At 45.3% G+C, this 21,596-nt stretch overlaps 1 protein-coding gene across 4 annotated transcripts in view; it reads right to left on the reverse strand.

The window, feature by feature from the left end:
• The window catches only part of MMP17 (matrix metallopeptidase 17), a 77,608-nt gene that overhangs the window by 17,083 nt on the left and 38,929 nt on the right, over positions 1–21,596 (reverse strand). For 3 of the 4 annotated variants that reach the window (XM_064726721.1, XM_064726722.1, XM_064726720.1), the window contains 2 exons: positions 4,066–4,198; positions 2,315–2,441 (listed from right to left, as the gene is read on the reverse strand). In XM_064726721.1, the coding sequence (XP_064582791.1) occupies positions 2,315–2,441; positions 4,066–4,198 (260 nt within the window). Of the gene's footprint in view, positions 1–2,314; positions 2,442–4,065; positions 4,199–6,940; positions 7,080–21,596 lie in introns of those variants that run through there. The other variant, XM_064726723.1, reaches the window with a different exon arrangement.

The following is a 21,596-nucleotide window of genomic DNA, read 5'->3' on the forward strand; positions in this document are numbered from 1 at the left end:
TAAAAGCTGAGCTTCCATGGCTCCTCTTTCCCCAGGGAGCTCAAAGCATGCAGAGACGGGGCATGGGCATGGCCCTGCTGCTGCACTTCCCAGGACTGCGGGGAAACAGCAAGCACTGGGAAGAAATGGAGATGTGCCAGCTACGAACTCCCCTTCTGTGGGGTGTAACCAGAAGTAATAAAGCAAAATCAACAAGTGAAAATAAAGGCTGCAAGCATGAGGGGAAGTGGCTGTGGGCAGCTCTGGTGCTGATGCTGGTAGCATACCACTCTCTCAGCAGCTGCCTTGGCACCTGGGGAGAGCGCAGGGAAAATAAAACAATAACAAAAACAATCCTGTGAAAAGAAAATTTATATGCTGTAATATCTTGGAAACTCTACATAGAGATGAGGCACAGAAAACCATATATTTCTGATGCAGTAATTGGATGCTACAAGACTGTACTGTGAGCTGTGCAGGATGCAACCTGTATAGTTTTGCTCCTTGGGCCCTCCAGTCCCATAGGCTGGTTGTACTCAAAGGTAAAAAGAAGAAATATGAATGACCTGTATACCTATACAATTTTGTTTGCCCAAAACTGCCTTCTCAATCAGTGCATGTGCCTGTTTTGATGCCCTCCTTTCCTACAGCTCTGCTTACCTGTTTATTACAGCCTTGCAATTGTTCAGGTTTTTCTTCAACTTTTAAATCCATGTCTGAGTAGCATTTAGTTATGGATTCCCCTTTTAAAATCTTCAAACAATGTGTAAAAGGTAAGCGAGTAAAACTTTTATGTCTCTATTGGCTGACTTTCAGGCAGTTTCCAAAAAGCCAGTTTAGTCTCAAGTGTTGGATATAAATACTACATTGGAGTTTCTGTAATGCTGCAGTGTTCTGCTGGCTACAACTTACCATTTTAAAATACAGCCCTTTCTTGGACAAAAGACAAGATTTTTGAAAGGATCAAAGAATAAAAACCAGAAATTACATTGTCAGGAGATGGATTTTTTTATGCCTTACACATAATATTGTCTCAGACCTCAACCCCTTTTTATGGCAATCCTTGCTGCAGCATCAGTTTCCAAGGGGGTAGGAGGCAGGGAATATCCCAGGGCTGCATCCACCAGAACAGCCAGACCACATTTCACCTCCACATTTCTGTCCAGCCTGGAACTGGGGATACTGTGTCAGCACATCCAAAGTCCTGATGGCACCTGCAGTGCCAATTCCCTGACCCTGCTGCCCAGCCATGGGATGTCATTCAGGTTTGTCAGGAGCTGCTGGGGTCAGGCTGTGCGCAAGCCGTGCCCTTGCACTGGTTCTGGCAGCTCACAGAACACCAGGGCAGGTTTTCTTTTTACCCGCAAAGGATTTTCTCCTTTCTGAAATGTGAAGTTCTTCCTCTTTCCCCATAAAGTCAGGCCTGGGCAACAGGGAGACAGGTTGAGTTTTTATAATATGGGTCACTTAACGACATGAAGCCATCTATGAACCAAAGTTGTTTCTTACTGAAGCTGAATTATGTTTATCTTTTCTCAAAATTAAGTCTCACAGGAATCTGCTGGAACAGAGACCAAATCTCTGCTAAGTTTCAACACGTGTTGACACCAACAGCCAAGCTGAGATTTGTTACTGCAGTGGGAAGAGGACTCTCTCTAGGAGCTATGCCAGGATCAAAGAAAATCTTATTAATAAGGAGAACTTTTCATAAGATCCACATGTGTTTTCAGAACGGTACAAGCACCTCATGCTGCACACTGTTCTTAGAGGAAAAATCACTGCAGCACACGGTATTTGAGGGAGGAAAAATAAGTCCCAAAAAGCACAAATCTTAATGGGACAGGGATCAGTTTGCTTGCCATCCCTGACCTGCAGCATATTTCTGAAAGTTGGACCTGAACTTCTCTGTGTCACGGGTGCAGAGGGATCCTGGCACTGAGGGAAAAATACTTGCCTGTGGCAAGGATTAGGAGAAAAAAGAGTGACTTTATTACCCTGAAAATTGTCCTGCCCTTGGACTTGGGCAGGGCAGCTGCCTGAGACAGCACAGAACTAATGAACTCAAGAAAAAAGATGCTCTAACAACAATTGCAACCCAGCAAAAAGCTCGCAGCCAAATCTGTATCATTCTCAGGCACTGCCAAGTGGGTCCAAGAAGTCACTGCTGAGACTGTCAGGAGAAGAATTAAAGTAAGTGGTCTATGGGATCTTGGGAGGCCATAGGGACATGTTTTAACCATCACCCTAAAACTCATCTCAAAGCCATATTTAACAAAGGTGACGGTGAAATTGGTCTTTTGCTGCAAGATTTCAGCAGGGATAGATGAATTCCTACCTCCAGGACAAGTTCCTTTTGCTCCACTTGGTGACAGCCTGGGCAAATCGCTTCCTCCTGGTCGCTTCAATGGTGAGGTCGGGCAGAGAACAGCGAGGGGTCTTCATTAGCTCCAGGGTGGCTTCATCTAGGGTTAGAGAAAAAACAAGAAATCATGGGAATGGTGGGTTAAGAAATCCCAGGGGTACAAAGAGATAGGAAATGAAGTGCTAAGAATGAACCAGAAGAGCAAAAGTGGATACTCAGGAGCCCACTGGGACATGGCACCAGCCCCAGCATGTTGTGGTGACACCCACAGAACACTGAGCCCCTATGTCTCACTGCTGCTCCCACCACTGGACAGCAATTCCTGCTGGAAGCCCACCTGTGGCCAGCTTTGATTATGCTTTTAAATACATTTTTTCAAATATTCTGTCTTGTTCTCTCTTGATGAGTTTCCGAGGATAGACATTCACATATAAATAAACTCCATCTCTGTTCAGCTACGAGCTTATTTGAAGAATGTCCCAGTTCTTTCTAATTATTTTTTTATGAATGAAAGCTTGAAGTGTCTATTCTCACCAGCCGAAATGCAAAAAAGTTGTTTCGTTCACTCACTTCCCTGCTGATTTTACCTCTTAAACCCTGTTTTCATGAACAAACCACAACTATGACCTGTGCAGGGCAGCCATCCCTCCCACCCCCAGACTGTTTCAAACACCCCCTCTGAAAATGCAATTTGAATGGCCACTTCTGTTCCGGGGTCTCCTGCAGCTTGTGATGCAGTGGAAGAGAAATTATTGCACATGCTCAATTAAGACCAGAGAAAGGAAGTCCTCATGTTGGGGTGCAGCTGTGCCTTCAGGAGACCAGCAGAGGGATACTGGGATGTTGGGATGGATGGAGACTCGCCTGCTAATTAGCTGCCATTCCTTAATGCTGGCCCCATGGCAGGAGGGTCACAGAGGGGAGGAGAGCAGAGAGGTGCCCTTCTGCAGGCTGGGATAATGCTGGTTTTCTCCTTCCCTCAATGAAGGCTTTGAGAGGAATGACCCCAGCCACGCTGGTGAATTCGTGCTGCTTCAGCCTCCCCTTGAACTTCTCCCTCCCAGGCAGATGTGCCTTCCACACAGATGCCACTGCCTGCCTCTGCTGGCCAACGGAGCTGCTGGAGCAGGTGATGGGCTCCCAGCTGGCTGGCATGACTGAGGAGTACCTGGAGCTGCTGTGGCTCAGTGAGATCCCAGGAGAGCCCCAAAAAGCCTCCTGCAAACAAAGTTGGGGTGATGCAACATCATCCTTCTCCCTTCCCTGTCTGTGCCCCAGCAGCAAGGAACCCAAAATATCTTTGCATACAAATTGGGAGGCTTATTCAGGATTTTTGTTCAATTCAATTTGATGCTGCAAGTAAAGCTTTGAACAGGACAACTTTCTCCCTTTTTTTCCCTTTGTCTTTTTAAATTTTTTTGGTTTTTTTTTTTTTTGAACACTCCAAAAGCTATTTTAATCTCACTGAGAACCCCAAGGGTCTGTGAGTCTGTTGAAATAATTGCTTGCCTCAGGTTCTTGAAAACACAAGGCAACAGAACACCTGAGCCATGTAATTACTCTTACAGCTCCAAACTGGGCCATATGCTCCACCCACGGTGGAGCTTTTCCTGCTGCAGCTCCAGAACACAGGAGAGGGAGAGTTCCTTCTCCCTCACGGACCTGCAAGAAGCCATCCCTGTCTCGCTCTGCACCAAGGAGAGGAGGGGTCATGAGCCACTGACCTAGGACTCCCGTGGCCTCAAGCCCCCCGAACCTCTGCATGGCAGTGATGGCCTTGGTGAGCTCCTCCTGCGTCTGCAGCTGCCCCGTGACAGGGTCCGGAGGAGGCAGATACCCAAATTTTGTCAGCCAGTCCTGTGAAACAAGGCGAAGGGGAAATGAGAAAAGGAAAGGAAGGAAATACAGGGAATGATGCTCTGAAGGTCCTCTCCCTCCACTGCACCCTGATAGTTTGAAGGCCTTAGCTTAATGATTGGATTGATGATCTCAAGGGTCTTTTCCAACTTAAATGATTCTGTGGGGGTGGCTTGTTTTACCTTGCTTGGCTCATCCCCCTGGGCAGAGCATCTCACAATGCTCTTTACATTATGAGTCTTTAGAAGACTCATGATTTTATCAGTCATGCAGTGAGACTCAATGGTCCTTTAGTGGAAGAGATAAAGAGAACTGCCCCACCTGGTTTAAACGGGCAGCCTAATTAAGAGAAGATAAGTGCCCTACCTCTTAACAGATAAGGACAGAATACACACCCCCAGCCACATTCTGCATTTGCAACAGAAGACACTTGACTTCCACACCAGGATTTTGTTTGGAAATAAGCTTAGCCATGAAATCTCCAAGCCCACTTTGTGCCACACAGTTATCAAAGACCTGAGGCAGGTGACCTCAGCATTGACACAAAACAGCCCTTCTCTCCAGCATTTCCACACTCCCTGGTTTAATCATCTACCTGCCAGCTGACCGAAAGTATTTACAGCCAGGTGTGGGTCTCTCAACCACCAGAAAGCAGCAGGGACCTGCGGAACTCCTGGACATCCCTCTTTCCCAAAGTCTAGGCAAGCACAGCCTTGTGCCAGTGATCCTCTTGCCACAGGCATCTCATTAAACCCAAACCCACTGTTCAGTCAGAATTTGTCTCTCAAAGGACAATATATCTTTATGAAGATTTTTCTCTTTCTCTCTTCAGGCTAAAATTGATTAGAAAAAATACTATAAATCTCCTTCTTACAACTGCTTTTTAAAGTGAATTACCTTTCTAAATCCTTTCTTACCTTCTTTCTCTCTCCTTCCCTTCCCTTGGCAGAAGAATGAGCAAGGAATAGTAAAACTGCATGCAGGGGATGCCATAAACACCTGCTTTCTATTTTGTTTATCTGTATCAAACATTGATCTGTTGAGCCTCTTGTAGACTGATATTGATCCAGACTTCCACTGCAGCCAATACACCACAAATTGATGGTAGCCAGCTTAGGGCCAGAAGCCAGTAGCTACTTATTCTGAACGTGTCATAGTTTGGTGTCACCTGCAGCTGTCGCCCTAAATGCCACAGAACCCCCAGCCCCTCTCTGCAAAGTCCAGTTAAACAGATTCACGCTTACTGAGCTTTATGAGAGATCTCCTCAGGCTTGGTGTGACTCTCCATTGGGGAGCATGGCCTGCTGTGCTGGTTTTTCCACTAGCATTTAACTTCCCTCCCAATCCTCCTTCTCAGTTGCCTTATTTCAGTGGGATACTGTGGTCAGGAAACAGCTTATCTGGCCACTTCTTGTTGATTAATGCAACTCCATTAGCCACCACCTTGCTGGGAATGCGTAAGCATCATCACAGCCCCTCCCTGCCAGCGGGCTGATGGCCAGGCGCAGTGCCGTCCCCTCTACTCCTCTGCTACTATTTTTCCCTTTGCACAGCCAAGCCATTTGTGACAGAAATTAGAGATACAATTCATCTTTGATTCTTTGTGAGAAATTGGCTGTGACATGGAGGTCGGCAGCTGGCCCATCAATTGCTGAGGACGGTGGAATTTAATTTGGTTTGTTCCCTGGCCATGGAGACAGTGTCATTTATCCTCTAATGACAGGGGAGACACTGCCACACCAGAGACAGGCACAACTCGACTGTCCTTGGGGGCTCCTGGGGATGGAGGTGGCAGCAAAAGGCTAGGGAAAGCAACAGCAGAGGGATATTCAACAAAAGTTGTGCAGGTCTTTTTTACTTCCTAACCCCAAGGGATAGAGAAAGCACAAACACGAACGGACACCCCAAAGCAAATCGGGGACTTTCTACACAAAAGATGGAATGAGTGGTCAGAGATCACAAATCCTTCACCTGATCTACCTTGCAAGCACTAATTTCCCTTCATGTGATTTTTCATCTAGACCATCAAGTTTATCCTGCTTTATTCAGATCCTCCTTAGTTTTATAGACCTCTGTGATCTTGCTGTTATTCAGCTCTTTTCCATGTAAGGGTTTTGACTGGTTTCCTCTCTCCTTGTAAGCAAAGCCGATTCATAACATTGAACTTTAACACTTAACATTCTACTTTTGTTGTGGCAGAAAATTTCAGGAGGGAGACTGAAGCTGGCTTGGAGATGAGAAAGAACAGCAGAAATTGTCTGCTTAATTATCTGTGTGCCCCATGAAAGCTTCTCAGATATTTTCTTGTCCTTAATAATGACAATGGCTAAATTGACATACATCCATAAATAAGAATATGAAAACATTTTCCATTGAGATAACTTCAACACATCCCTTTCTTATTTCCTCCTTAATAAAAAAGCACTTTTTTTGCCAACTCTCATTAGCCTAAAATGTTTAAATGAAATAGTGATTTCAACTGAAAGCTAAAATTCTTTTAACATATTTCTTGCCTGAGCCAGCACTACAAAAATTTTTCCTTAAAAGTGTGCTGTGCTAAATGAATTGACCTACTCCCACGAGAAGATTCATCTTCAATAACTATTTCAAAAGTAAAAAAAACCTGCTTCATCAAAAAAATGAGGAGCTTAACCCAATGTCTAACAATCTTCTGGCTCTGAGAGGAGCTGGGAACAAGTGGGGCTGAGCTACATGACTCATGCCATGCCCCAGGGTAGGTACCTTGGTCTGAGGCTCACATGATCCCAGCTCAATTTTTGTAGAAATCACCACCAGCAAAGATAGTCTGGGAGTCAAGCCCAGAATGAATCTTCCGATCCAGCTCCACCACTAAGCAATACAGAATTAAAGGCTCCACATTGCACTGGCTCCTGTTCAGAAGAAAAACCAACCAAAAAAAAAAACCAAATCAACCAAAAAAAAAAAAAAAAAAACCCAAAAAAACCCCAAAAAAAAAACCTAAAAAAAACCCACACCAGGAAGAACTGCATGCCGAGCAGAAAGGTCCAAAACCACCCACCCATCTGCCCCTCCTCTCTGCCAGCTAAACACAGCTGTCAGCAAGAGCCCTGGTGCTACACAGCACATAGCAACAGCAGCACATTGCCTACAAACCACAGCTGAGGTGCTTATGGACAAAACAATGTCCCTCTGGGGGCTGGAGGACCTTGCCCCATTCCAGATTGTGGGACTTGCACCATGTCCTCAGCAGTGGGAAAAGCCACTGCCACTGTCTCAGGACAGTGGTACTAGGAAAAGTGAAAAAAAAAAAAATTTCCCATTACCCCCTGGTTTCATGGTTTCATTTTACCATCCTACCATGGGCGGTATGCAATAAAAGATTTACACAGTCTTAAACCAACTGCTCCAGACCAGAGCCTGCCTTTGCAAAGGGACCCTGTTAGCAATGCCACAGGGTCATTCCTTCATGGATCGGTTCCACATGTGTGTTTGGAGAGAGATTACTCACTGAGCTGGCTAAAAATAAACCGTATTTTTTTTCTCATCTGGGTTCCCATCTGTAATGGGGAAAAGCCTGCTTCTTGCCTTAAAAAAAAGTTTAACAGAATTCAAAACTACAAATATTTTTCACTTTTATTTTTCACATTTGGAGAAGCACAAAGTTAAGAAAAAATGGTAATGCAGTCCTCCCTTCTGCAAACAAGCTCTGCTTCAATTTTGGACTTTTTTTTTGCTCCTAAAGGCACTTGAATGGAATACCAGGTAGCAGTCAGGGACTGGAGCTTTCCAGGGTCAAGTGATCACCCAGAGCAAAGCGTTAGCTCCCGCAGTAGTGAGGCCTCTGGTATTACTTATGCAGAGACAATTTTCAGATTAAAATGCCAATTTCATTTCTTTCATCTCTCCACTTCCTTTGTATCAATATTCTTTTGTTCTAGAACCTACTTACCTGCTTCATTTTAAAACAGACGTAGATATTGCCCCTCTTTTATGGATGATTTATGAGCTCTGTAGGTCTGCTTTTACAAATATTAATATTATATAAGATGATCTGCCACAGGCAAAGGAAAGACTCGGTCAGCAAGTTTTCTTCCTGATGATTTCTTTTTAAGGGTGGTAGGTTGGCATTTACAAGAAGACAAACCAGTTCAGGATAACAAGGAGAGGATAAACAGGATAAACAGCAAAACAGAAATCAGGATAAGCAGGAAAATTATACTCAAGCTGGCTCCACAATTCTGCCTGCTCTTGTAGTATTAAAATGACCATCTATCTAAAGCTTAGCCCCAAACAATCAGGACATTTCTTTCTTTTGGAAAAAAACAGCCTTAATCCCATAGAGGTCGTAACATTTCCTTTGATCAGGGATGGAGATTGTTATCCTCAGTGTACCCAGCCTGTTGCCAAGCCCAGAGAAGAGCAGAGCTTTACCCCTCACTCCTTGGCAGATTCGTGAACCGCACCCTGAGCTTTGCAGCACTATCCCAGACTGTCTCCATACCCATCCCATCAAAGCTGAATGAAGAAACTGGGGTAACTAGGGTTAAATTGAGAACACTGCTGGCAGGGGTACAAGCAGTGCCCTCAGTGCTCTGCCTGAAGGTGTTGGTGGCAATACCCACGGGCTCTTCTCCCTGGTCTGTGTCATGGCCACCAACATTTCTCCAGGCACCTCTTTGCAGCCAGTGACTAACACACCCCCAGGGACCATCTGGATGTGCAACATGCAGTGAGAAGATCCCAGTATGTCACAATTTCCAAATCTTTGAGGCAGTCTAAGGCTTGAGCAGAAGCAAGTTGTCTTCCATTGAAAAGATCTCTTTTGTTAATAGTCTTTGAAAAGCCTTACCAAACTGCACCTTTTTTCATTAATCAAGTGACAAGTTGGTTTTATTCATTTTAAAAGGGTGTTGTTATGGCTGGGAGGTGAAACCCTTACCCTGACCTGAACCTGGCCCTTGGCTTTCTGGCAGGGGCACCCCGCTCCCTACCGACCGTGCCCCATGCCCTGTGCTGCAGCAAGAGCACAAACCACCCCACCACTCTTCTCCACAGCTCATCTCCTGCCTTCCATGCTGGATAACCACAGAGAAACAGGCCTTGTTTCAGTGGAGTTGCCCAGAGACAAGAGGATTTTTCCTGCCAGAAGTCCCGTTGTACCCTGCAACCATGCTTCACACATGCAAGGGAAGAAAATCCAACAAAATTAATGACCCAGATTAGTAAAACAAAGCTACAACTGAAACATCTGGAACTAATTTTCAAATTACACTTTGCTTTATCTCTGCAGCTACCATTAAATAGGGTGGAAGTTTTTAAATAATAATAATTTTTAAAAATTCCCAACACCACAAGCTAGATTAAAGGAAATTGCTTTGAGCTGTTAGAGGTTTTATTCCAATTTATCAAAGGTTTACAGTATTACAATTTTTACAGCCATTTTCCTGAGATCAAATGACCACAGGAACAACACCCATTAATTAGAGGAACACATATGGTCCTGCAATACTCAAAGGAGCATGTTCCTGCAATGGAACGGCCTCCGGGCCCCACAGAGCCAGCACTTCCCTTCCAAAGGTTGCCACACACCTCTCTAATCGCACGCACACAATCAGCTGATTAATTCATTAGGAGAAAACAACTGCAGTTTGGATTACAACCAGGATTTTGGCTGATGCCACTGCTGAACTGCGGGACTAGCTTCATTAGCTGCCATCATGGGAGTTGCTTGAATCCAAACAGCTCTCTTTAATTTGAGCAACCGTTGTGTATGGAATCCAGGGTGGAAGTTAATGCAGCTGCTAATAACTTCCTCTCCCTAACCCTTGCTTTAAATGTTCCATTAGTGGAACTGGATGCTAACGTGGCTGCCTGTGGGTCCTGTCGGATGTGGCCAGGTCTAGAATGTAACTTCATGCTCACTAGAACAGTTCTGCTCATGTTACCACTCTCCTGGGTGTTGGGGGGAGGATGCCCTTCGCCTGGAAAGGTGGGGACAGAAGAGGGCTGTGGTGACTTGGAGACAAGCCTCATACACCATGCAAGAACTGTTACACAAGGTGCAAGCATCTCTTTGGTTGGATGGATACCCAGAGCCTTCCCAGAAACACAGACTTAATCAGGAGAAGCTGCAGAAGCAGAAGGAAATTCTCTGCAGACCACAAAAACAGCCTTATCAAACCTTTTGAACTGAAGATCAAAGAACCAATTCCAACACATAGAAGGGGGACAGAGCAGTGCAACACAATACAGTATTTACTACAGATGGCTTAGATTTCTTTTCAGAGTACCAAAGAGTGACAGAACATATAAACAAGATACAGTTTATTCTGCATTTTCAACATAAATGTGTATTTTTCTTGGTGCAGATTCAATACACTAGGGCTTTAGGAAGTCCTTCAATCACTGGATGCTTTCCAGCACATCCTAAAAATTTCCACTTGAAGTCAATAAACAATGCAAAAAAAACCCAAAAAAATCAAAAACTGCGTGTAACTGAAATCCCACATGAATATCAAAAAGCGGTTCCAACAGTAATAGCTTTCTGTTTCTACATCAGTCCTAGTTTTGCACTATGCTGCCTGCTGTGGTCAACATGTCAACACTGAGTTATCCAGAAGGGAAAAGAAGAAATGCCTGGTGTATAATGGTCTCTTGAACTGTGATGGGAAGTTAGGTAAGTGATCACATCCTTTTATCTTGCTACAGAAATAGCTCTGTATAATAAATCACGTAACTCATGGCTGGTTTATGAAAATGGCTGGCTATGAAAATAGCCCTGCTACATTGAGCAGGTGTGGTTGGAGGCTGCTGGTGGCAGGCACAGGAGGCTCTCACCTGGCAATGCCATGTCTTGGTGACAGATGCCTATGATCAGATCCTGTGCTGAACAGCAACCTTGGGACCCCAGCTTTCCCTGAGTACCCTCAGCACTACTCACTACAAAGGAAAATGTAGTGGAAAGTAAAACCACAATGAGTTCTAGTCCTCTGGTGGGCACAGAGGCCAGTAACATCACTGAAGGGGAGCTAAACAACCCCTGTGCTCTATTCTATTGAGAAGCACAATAAATAACCACCATTGCAACATATGGCTCATAAATACTGGCATCAGTTTGGATGTGCTTTCAAACCCACTTTAGACTATGTGTGTGGCTGGTACCCAGGTTGTGCCTGGCTTTGCATCCTTCAATGTGGTAGCTGTTGGATTAATTCACAGGCTTGCTCCACCTCCATTTACAGAGGATGAACCATGAATATGGTCTTGATTGACAAATCCAGTGGCTAAGCAGAGTAGAGGAAAACTCAACTCCAGTGTTAAGAGATGGAGCACAGGAATCCACAAGACTTGTTAGTCACCACTCTTGAAGCAGCTGCAGATGATGATCTGTGATGTTCACAGCTCACACAAACCCCAGGACAGGCAGTTCTGGATGCTGGCCCCTTCTGTGCTGGAGACCAGCAGCCAGCATGTGCCCAGATCTGGGAAATCTTTTTCCCTGGCAACTCCCCTTCTATACCAGCATCACCCACTGTTGTGCTCTGAGCAGGTATGACTAACCTCAGATCTGCTGTGACAGGGCTATATTAAATATTACCAGATCCAGTTCTGACAGCATTGTGTAAGCCCAGAATTCCTCTCCGCATGTGCCCAGCTGCAATCGACAAGCAGCCAGGGAAGAGGCTTCCCTGCCTGACACCACACAATAAATCACAGCGAGTGATTGCCTCATCCATGAAATCACATCCTCTCTGCATTACAAAAAGGGAAAGCCAAAATTTTGTAAATTCGGGGTTTTCTGGGCATAGGACAGGACTAACCGTGGTTTCCTGGAGAATTTTGTGGAAGGGTCATCAGAGCCCAAAGCTGCCTGGGAGCTGCTGTGAGCAGGGCCAGCTGGACAGTGCTCCTCAGGAAACATCTGCTGAAGAGGGGCTGAGAGAACAGAACGTGCCTTGACCTTCCTTTCCCCATGCTTCTCCACCCTGTCTCATCCATACACCAGGGAGAGCAGCTGCTGTGGCCCATGTCCAAGGGAATCCCAGAATCAGGAGGCTCCCTGAATCCTCTTCATCACTGGAGTGGGGACACCTGCCCTGCACACAGTGGGGAGGCTCTGTCAGCACACCGATGTTTGGATTTTTACTTAAAATCTCAAAGCCTCCCAAGTATCTGACACAGGGCTGTTGACATCACCCAAAAAGACTGTGCAGAGAAGTTCTGAACACTCCTATCTTCCTGTTGGATTGAGACCAAGATGAACAAGAGAATGATCCATTCTTTTTAAAGAAGTACAAATTGCGCTTTACCAAAATGAGAATACACATGGAGGTTCTCTTAAGGGATGACATGAGAGGTTCTGATTTTGCTTAATGAGCCTGGCCATCTCACCAGACCTGAACAGCACATGGCTCATGGTATGTAGGGAAAGTGAGTGTCACACAGAGAGCACAATGGAGTTAATCTATACTCTCTCCCAGTCTCACAGAGATGAGCTCCTACTCCTTCAGTTTCAATCATTAAACAAAGCATATCTGGCAGCAAACTGAACAGACTGCTATACATCAAAACAAATCCTTGCTAACTCCATTTACCAGATCCTTTGTTAGGACAGTGTCTTCTCCAGGAGAGACTCCAGACCTGTCTCCCTGCAGTATGACCAGGAACACCAGAGTTTGCATTGGCCTGTTCATGTCCTTGTTCGGAGATCTCAGTCTCCATTTCAGCCTTTAGAGTTGCACCTCCAGCATGACTTAGTTTACTCCCCATTTAGAGCAGCCAACAACATTTTACCTCAACAAATCAGCTCAGCCACACATTTTTCTTCCTGCCATTAGTTTGTATATCAGTGCCTTCCTGCCTTCCTTTCTTGCCCTCATAGCATCACACTTCTCTTCAGCCAGCTAAGCTTGGTAGCCTAGCCCAAGGTAACTTCAGGACACAGTTTAAATTTCCTTGCAGAATGGCTCCCTTTCAGGAGGTTGTAGAAATTCTCCAGTCCTATGCAAACTGGGAATTCAAATGTTGTTATCACCACACTTGGTGTTAGGACTGGTCCAAAGATTGGTAACGGTAAGTACTGACCTTGTATTTACACCAGGCTTTTAAATCAGGACTTAACAATGAAAATATTGTGATGTTAAGAAATCCATAAATCAGGAGCTGTGCTGGGGTGTGAAATAGAACATCCATTTGGGAGTGAATTAAGCTCTACTTATGTCTCCTGTCCCCAGATCTATGTGACTACAGGAATAACACATTTACCTTCTGGTCGGCTTTGTTGCTTTCCCCAGTCTCTTTAAAGCAGTGGTATGAGCTTTTCTCGTTGAAAGGTTCTTTCTATTAGCTGTACAAGTGTCTCAAATAATTACTGATGCTGTGTGCAACTGCTGAACAGAACAAAAAGGATCCTTCTGGCTTCACAAACAAAGCTATTTAAACAGAGGAAGCAATAATATCAAAATTCTCAAGTGAAAGTACCAGGAACTCTGCAGAAAGTACTTCAGGAACACTCCACAGGCTGCATGAACTGGAAGAAATTACCCACAGATAGAAAAAGGAGCCCTGCATCACTGCAATGTGTTGGACAATTTTCAAAATGTGACCAAAAAAAAAAAACTTTAATTATTAAAACAAACTAACTGAAATTAATAGACCAGTCCAGAGCATTTTCCTAGCATCTGGCTATCATATAATTCTGCCTTCAGTGAGAACTGGTGTTGCTCCATAACCCAGGACCAAAACTCAGGTTGTTTGCAGACAAAAACCAGAACAGAGCAGAGACCAAACAAATCCTAACGTTACACTTTTACCCAGAAGGATTAAAATTATGCAGTGCCTGACTTTGGCATATGAACTGAAGTACAGACCTTGCTTTTACTGGTACTTACCTCACCCCAAATGCTAATTTAAGGAATAATAAATCTGCCCATCTGTAAACAGTGTTATTTCATTAGGTATTAAAAGTCATGCTGAACTATGTAGCACCAGTCGTGTATGTACCAGACCACCATAGCTCGGCAAACAGCAACAGCCACTCCCACAAGAGAGCTAGAGCCAAGGACACAGGTCCCAGGCCCTCTCCTCTGAGGGGGCCCTCTCCTCTCCTCTCCTCACCAAAGACCTGGGAATCCCTCCAGTCATGGAAGTCTGTGTTTTGAGAGCCAGGGAAAAGGATCCCATCTGACTGCCCCAGCACTGCTGGCCTCCCAAACCTTTCCCTGGCTTGGTTTGACTTTTGCATCATAACCCCTACAGCATAAACAGTAAAGGAAGATGAATGTTATCTTGCTGAATCCTTGCTAAAAGTACATTTCCCCTCTCTAAGGGCAATATGTGTTGGTGGTGATGGCAGGATGAGGCAGATGGCTGTAGTTATGGCCAGCCACTACTCTGTGCTTGGAAGATTTATGCAAAAATTCAACTTCTGGTCCCTTCCCAAGATCCATTCCAGCAAGAACAATTTTAGCCTATCTTTTGATACCAATCAAACTTATTAAATGGAGAGAAATCACATTCCTACATAAACAGAATATGAAATGCAGAGAAACTCCTGGAAGAGAGCATCCTGCACAGCAGAGCAAAAATCCATCTGGTAAATTTGACACGCTTAATCACGTCAGGTCTGTTTTGCCCTTTTTCTTTCTTTAAAGTACCACATATTTTTACTTCTACAGCTTCATGACACATGGTTTGTCAACATATTTGATTGAAAATGTCAAAGTTGCTATCTGTATCATGTCACAAGCAGACTCCTTCTCCTTGCGACACCAGGACAGCCCTTCATCAGGAGCAGAGACATGCCCTGGCATGTTGAGTGGGCCAATGCTCTCTTTGGCTATATCTATCAAGTACCATTTATCAACTACATGGGAGCCAGCTGCCCAGACCGGCTGTCTCCTTTCCTAAATACCATAAGAACAATCTCATCTCCTACTAAACTTTGTTCAAAAATGCAATCAGCATCACCCTGCCACTGCAGTCTACAGGAATTTCCAGTTGGACTACACAAACTGCCCACAATTTGCTGACATACCTATTCCAAAAGCTGGGAAAGACACAGCAGTGAGGACCCATGTGTGGCCATAGCTGCTGCACCCTGGGGCTTAAGGACTTGGAATGGTGATACTACAACAGAAAGACCAGCAAAATCTGCCAGAAAGGTTGAGGACAGCAGAATGTGCATGTCTTTGGAGGCACCAAGGCAAAGCACCAGGTTCTGCTGACTGCACAGCATAGGGTTTTACCTTGAACACCAATAACCTCGTTCAGAAATGCGGGTAAGAGAAGGCAAGTGTCAGCCAAGAACAAAGAGACCCCAATACAGATCTGGCTGAATAGAAAACTGCAGCAGTGACCTGCATTCCAGGGATTACTAAAGCCAAGACAGGTCCAAGAAGGAACTGGTTCAGGGATAAGCCTCATCCCCATGGATGCTACCAAGGCTGTGTAAGCCCACCACCTTCTGCTGTCCTCCAGCACCCCAGACCTTCAGCAGGCAGGGGCAGGCATATTGCAATAGCCTGGGGTCTTCCCATGGTGTGCTGTGCCATCCAGGATGTTTTTCTTGCACAAGCTATTCAGCTGCAGCTGAACTGGTGCAGTTATTCCCCCACCAGCAACAGCCCATGCACAGCATTCACATCCCACTTGGCTAGCCAAGCGCTCCAGGGCGATGCTGCCCACAAAACCACAACAATTCCCCCTGAGGATCAGATACTGTCACATAGGCATGTGGCTTCTTGCTCCTTTGCCTTTGCACACACCACACCCATCCTCTCACCTGTGCCCAGAACACTAGAGATGACCCCTGCCAACTTGAGCATCCCAAGAAAAGCATTTCCAACAATAAATCCTCCACTATAGCAAACTGAAACTACTAGGGGAAAACAAGAAAAGTCTTCCGACAAGAAAAGTTCAAACAACTTTAGGCAGGGTAAATTCAAGACATATGTGATCTGAACAGCAAGAAAAAAAATTTAAGTGTGTGGCTTCAGCCTCCTTTTGCTGCTGGAGCATCCACTCACTCCCTGCACACAGCCACAGCAAACAGGACTGAGCACCCTCCTGGCCAATGCAGGCAGGATCTGGGCACGCATCAGCCATCACAACACCAGGGACCTGAGGACAGCAGAAGTAAAGCCAAAAATTCCTCACTACTTGGGCAGGTGAACCTGCAGGGAATGAGGCAGTGCGTAAACGAGGAGCATCCAGGGACAGGAGCCCTCCTGAGTGCCCCAGTGAGCAAGTGCATTTTTATGGTACATAGGGGTGAACTTTACAGGAAGGCTCCCTCAAGCCTCCCTAACATCTCGTAAGGGAAGGTTAAAGTTTAAACCATTCTCTGTGAACACGAAGGTTCACAAGTCTTTCATGTATCTTGAAGTACTGGAAGCTGGATGCACAGCCCTGCATGGGGTCTGGCACCAGCAGGACTTGGGGCTTCGAGGGAAAATAGAAAGCTTGCAGGAAATTATATTTCTTTGTATTTGCACGCTTACCACAGTGCTGGCTCCAGCTGGGACCAGCTGGAGAAGTGGTGAAACCACATTTTTTTAATTAAAAAGCTGGCTGACTATGATGTTTTTCAAGCTCATTTTGTGGCTTTTCTGGCCATGAGTCTCCAAGGCACCCAGGGCAAATCAAAGCAGCATTCTCAGGCACTGCCCCTCCCTGTCCCCCTGGTTTGTTAGGAGGGACAGCAGGTCCAGTGTGGCCAGATGCTCCCCAAGGCTCTTTACACCTGTGGGGCCATGATCCCTCCCTCACCACTCACAGAAAACCTGCCCCACAGGAGCAGGAATTGCTTTTTCCATTACAGGTAGAGGATGCTCCAGGGCAGTGTTTAGGGAGGTTTTTGTTCCAGCCTCTTCCAACAGCCACTGCCCATCAACTACCCACACCTGCAGGGAGAGCACCCTATCCTAAGAAAATTACTCGCAGTCTAGCCTCCTGCAGTTCAGTGTCTGAGCTTTACATCATGCCAAGAAATAGACAAGGAGAAAAGATTTAGTGCTTCTCATAAGGGGATGTCTGAACTGCTCAGTGAACCCTCAGACGGCTGTGAGCATCTTGACACCTGAAACAGGAACACACTAGCAAAGTGAAATGACAAAAACAGCTTCTTGACCAAACTGAAGACGCTTTCTGCCTCGCCATATGATGTCCCACTCTCCAAGCCCAGAAACTGGGGAAAAGGGGCAAGATGGGATGGGACCACTGTCGCCAAGGGACCAGCCAGGGCTCTGCTCAGGGCAGCTCTGCAGCATCCTTAGCAACAGCAGGAGCCAAACTCAGAGAGGGGGAAGATTCGGGGGCTGATTACTCAGCCTAATAAGTTAGCTGAGTTGCTGAAGCAGCTACATAGAGAAGATATAGTTAGGCATAATTTTAATTATGCATATAGTGGTTTTATCTTTTTGTTACCTTATTTCATTATTGAAAACTTTTTCTCACATATACATTTTTATTCTCAAATCCAGTCACCAACAGAAAAAAATATAACTAATTTAATGCACAACAAGGCATCAATTCTTCTAAAAGCAGTAGTCCTGGAATGAGGCCACTCAAAACTCTCAGCATCTGACACTTAAATGTCATACCACCAGTACTGCACCCAGAGGGTAGCAATACACAGCTCCTCCAAGCTATACAGGCTCATTTAGAAGCTGCAGCTGAGGAGCTTGTGCAAGAAAAACATCTCTTGGTGATCATCAAAATAAAAGAGAAGTCTTTGGCATGCACCAAAGCAAGGAGAGCCTACTACTGAGTTTGTAACACCAGCTTGTGAGCTTCACAGAGAGAAAGGAAAGAAACCTCCAGCTGCAGAGTCCTCTCTGCCCTGTAGACCCATAACCAGCTACAAAGATTGGGCTGGGCAGAAACATTCCCCTATCAAAGCCCTTTGGCACCATAACACCATATTTAGGACGGAGCAATTGTTACAGCACATCAAACGACACCAACACAAGAAGTTCTCAAGCACTGAGAGCAGCTGCTTAGTACCAGCATCCCTGCAAAATAAGCCTAGGAGAGCTGAAGCGAGACCCTCACCTCCAGCTGTTCTTGGAGGAAACACTGCTAGTCATCCTCACCCACAATCAGCGTTTGCTTAACAGACAAATTTTTCTAATTATGTTTGTCAGCTTTGCTAATTACACAAGATACGAAGCACAACACCTTAATTTTTAATGTATCTGCCTCCTTGTTTTTCCTTCCAATAGAATGAAATGAAAACCAATTTCATCCATACAGCCTCTACCCCAGTAGAAGTCAGATTTTCACCACAGGTATCCACACAGCTGGGCTTTTACATTTTACTTTCTCATTGCATTTATTCCTCCCAGTGAAGCTGTATTAAAAATGTATCAGTTAAAACAAGACATACCTGGAGATTGAAGTCTGCGTGGTGTTTTCTTGGGTTCTTTTTCTGTCTCTTGGTCCTGCTACAGTGAGCATTTTTGTCTAAAGCCCAGTGAGGTCAATGGGAATAAGCAGGTGCTTAAATTTTATGCATGTGTCTAAATTAGCTGTTATCAAAGACAGTGCATATTTTACTGATTGCTGAATCAAGCTACCAAATTGGATCAGCCCAATTACTATCACAAAGAACCTTTTTGCTTCTCCATCACTGAGGCAGGACTCCCTTGAACTGATAATTTTTGCATTACTCAGTGAAGGGGAGAGATGTGGAGAGCTTCCCTGAGCCCCTGCTTCCACAAACCCTTCCCCTAGACCCCAGTGCTCTATCTTGGGCTCAGGTAAGGGGCAGATGTAAAAGGAGCTGCTGAGACAGCTCTGTAGCACTGCAAATGGGAGGTAAGTGCATCCATCTGCTGTGGGTAGTATCACTCTGGATTTGCTGCTTTTTCATGTGTGTGGTACAAGGAGCATGGGCAAGCCTTCTGCTCTAAAATAAGATGGGAAATTAGGACACATTCCAAAGTACCATTGGGTTTTGCCAGGAATGCTAACGAAACCACAGCTGGCATTAAAAAGAGTGCAGAAAACAGTCTAAACTGGTACTGCAATGTGGTGACAAAACATTTGCTGCTAGTGGTGTCAAATGAGCTGCAGGCAAAACTTCATCTGAATGACCACCTGGATGATGAGTTTCCTTCAAATCCCTCCCACAGACAAACCCAGAGCATTTGCTAATGTCAGCAAGGGGGAATGCTCTGGATCACCCTGGCACAGCCTCTGCCAGTCTGCTCCATGATGACCCAATTCTACATCCTGCAGACAGGATCCTGCTCTAGGTGCTGTGGGCGGGCTCTGCCCTTACCCACTGAAAACTTCCTGCCCCCAATAGACAAAGGGCTGGCTGACTTTGCCAAGGATATCCCAAATCACAGCCCCCCATCTTTCCAGCCCCATTTATACACAACTAGGAGGCATTGCTGCAGGGTTAATTCCCGGTTTTGGAATCCCCAGGACTTTCAGACAAAAGGTCCCGTGGGTGTGGCAGGCATTGCCCTGTGCTCCTCTCCCTGCTTTTATCTGGTGTGGGAGAAACAGGAACAAACAGCCTTTGCAAAGGGACTTTGTCTTTGCTGGCAGGAAACCGTGAAGGTTAGAAGGCAGCAAGGGAAATCTGTGCTGTCAAAATCAAAGCTGCAGTAATTAAACAGACATTTCTTCTGTCCTGGGGAGGTGGTTGGCAGAGCCGTAGTTGTGAGCAGGGACTCTAGGGACTACTTGCACACAAAAGGTAATCTCAACCCACTACACAGCATACTGTCGCACCCCCAGGGCTGTGGCTGGTGCCAGAGGCAGGGTCACCAGGCTGCTGAGCCTGTCCCACTCCTACATACCAGTGCAGTCTAAGGACCCTCACCCTGCTGCTCAAAGTTCATCTTCACCCTGCAACTCAAAAGTCATGCTTTTTTTCTTCAAACCTAACAAAATCTCCCAGATAGAAGTGGGGGAAGAAAAGGAGCAGCTTGTAGAGCACTTCTCAGTCTGATGTGCAAAAGGCAATTACCCAAAACAGAGGTGAATCAATGGAAAAGGCCCTTGGGTGTGAGAGAAGGCAGCAGCTGGCCTTTTCCACAGCCTGGATCAATGCTGCTGTGCACTAGCATCTGCTCACCAGATTTCTATTTGTTCCAGTGATGGGTTGCCAAGGTGTTAAAGTCAAATCATTCAAATTGCTCACAGAGTGAAAGATACTCAAGATTCAAAATTACACCTTGACCCAGTTGGGTCATTTTGCAGCAATTATCACCAACTTCTATGGTGGAAGATTGGAAGATGAGGAGAATAAAAGTCTTGTCCTTTCTTCACCTTGCATACAAATGAAAAACAAAAGTGATCTTCTTGCTCTTGACATAACCATGCTTTAAAGAGCTTCACAATAATCCATTTCCTCATTTGAACTCACACAGAAGACATATTATCTCATTTAAATAAAATTTCTCCTTGGCAGCACACACCCTGTTCTCTATCTGTAGCACTTTAAGAAGCCAACAAGTGGTTATTTGCAAAACTGATGATAGGAGATGGATATAATCTATTATAAACCTCAGCAAAATGGACCAATTTCATGAGGTTTGAATATACGGCCAAATTAATCAAGTCACACAGATTATGAAATGTGAAATACAGCCCCCTGAGCTCTCCACCCACATGGGAATGATTTGGAAAATGCCCAACCATATCAAGGATTAGCGAGGAGGAAAAAAAAAAAAACAACAACAAAAAAACCCTAATAACAACAACAACATTTCCAACACAATGGTTTCTCAAGCACTGATGCTCTCCCTATCAGACCTTCTCTGTCTCATAAGTTCCACTTCAACTTGGCTTTCTGTCATTGCCACACTCTCTCTTCCAGTAATGAAGCCCAAGGAAATTGGGAGTGATGTCTTTGGGCTCTGGACCCACTCACTTCTGCCTCTTTTGCAGTGGGGCTGGATCCAACCCTTTCTTACCAAATGTTTTGGCTACCTTCTGCCTTTCCCTGTTGCCTCTCGCACATTAAGAAATAATGCTCCTTGTTTCCCATCAGTTAAGGGCAGAGTGCCGGGGACATAATTTATTTTCCATGTTTATTTATGTCAAGAGAGTCCTTAAAGCATTTGTTTGCTGTTGCCTCAGTTGCTGCTCATGCTGAGGTACTGCCTGCCCTGCTGCATTATCAGCAAGTCAGGCTTGGGGAGACTGGAGTCCACCAGCTTCCCTCTGCTGTTCTGACATTATGGAAACAACTAATTTCCCTTAGACTTCTTAATTAGGAGCAGAATCACCCTTTCCACTGGCCAATAGGCCCTTATGCCACCCTTTCCACTGGCCAATAGGCCCTTATGAAAAAAAGGTAAGCTGAGGACCAGCAGTGGCTCCTCAGCTCAGCAGCTGTTTCTGCACAGTCACCAAAGATGGGTCAGTTCTGGTCACCTCCTTTTAGGATGGTTTGAGC

The sequence above is a fragment of the Zonotrichia leucophrys genome, chromosome 15 (assembly GCF_028769735.1).
Source record: "Zonotrichia leucophrys gambelii isolate GWCS_2022_RI chromosome 15, RI_Zleu_2.0, whole genome shotgun sequence".
NCBI lineage: Eukaryota > Metazoa > Chordata > Aves > Passeriformes > Passerellidae > Zonotrichia > Zonotrichia leucophrys.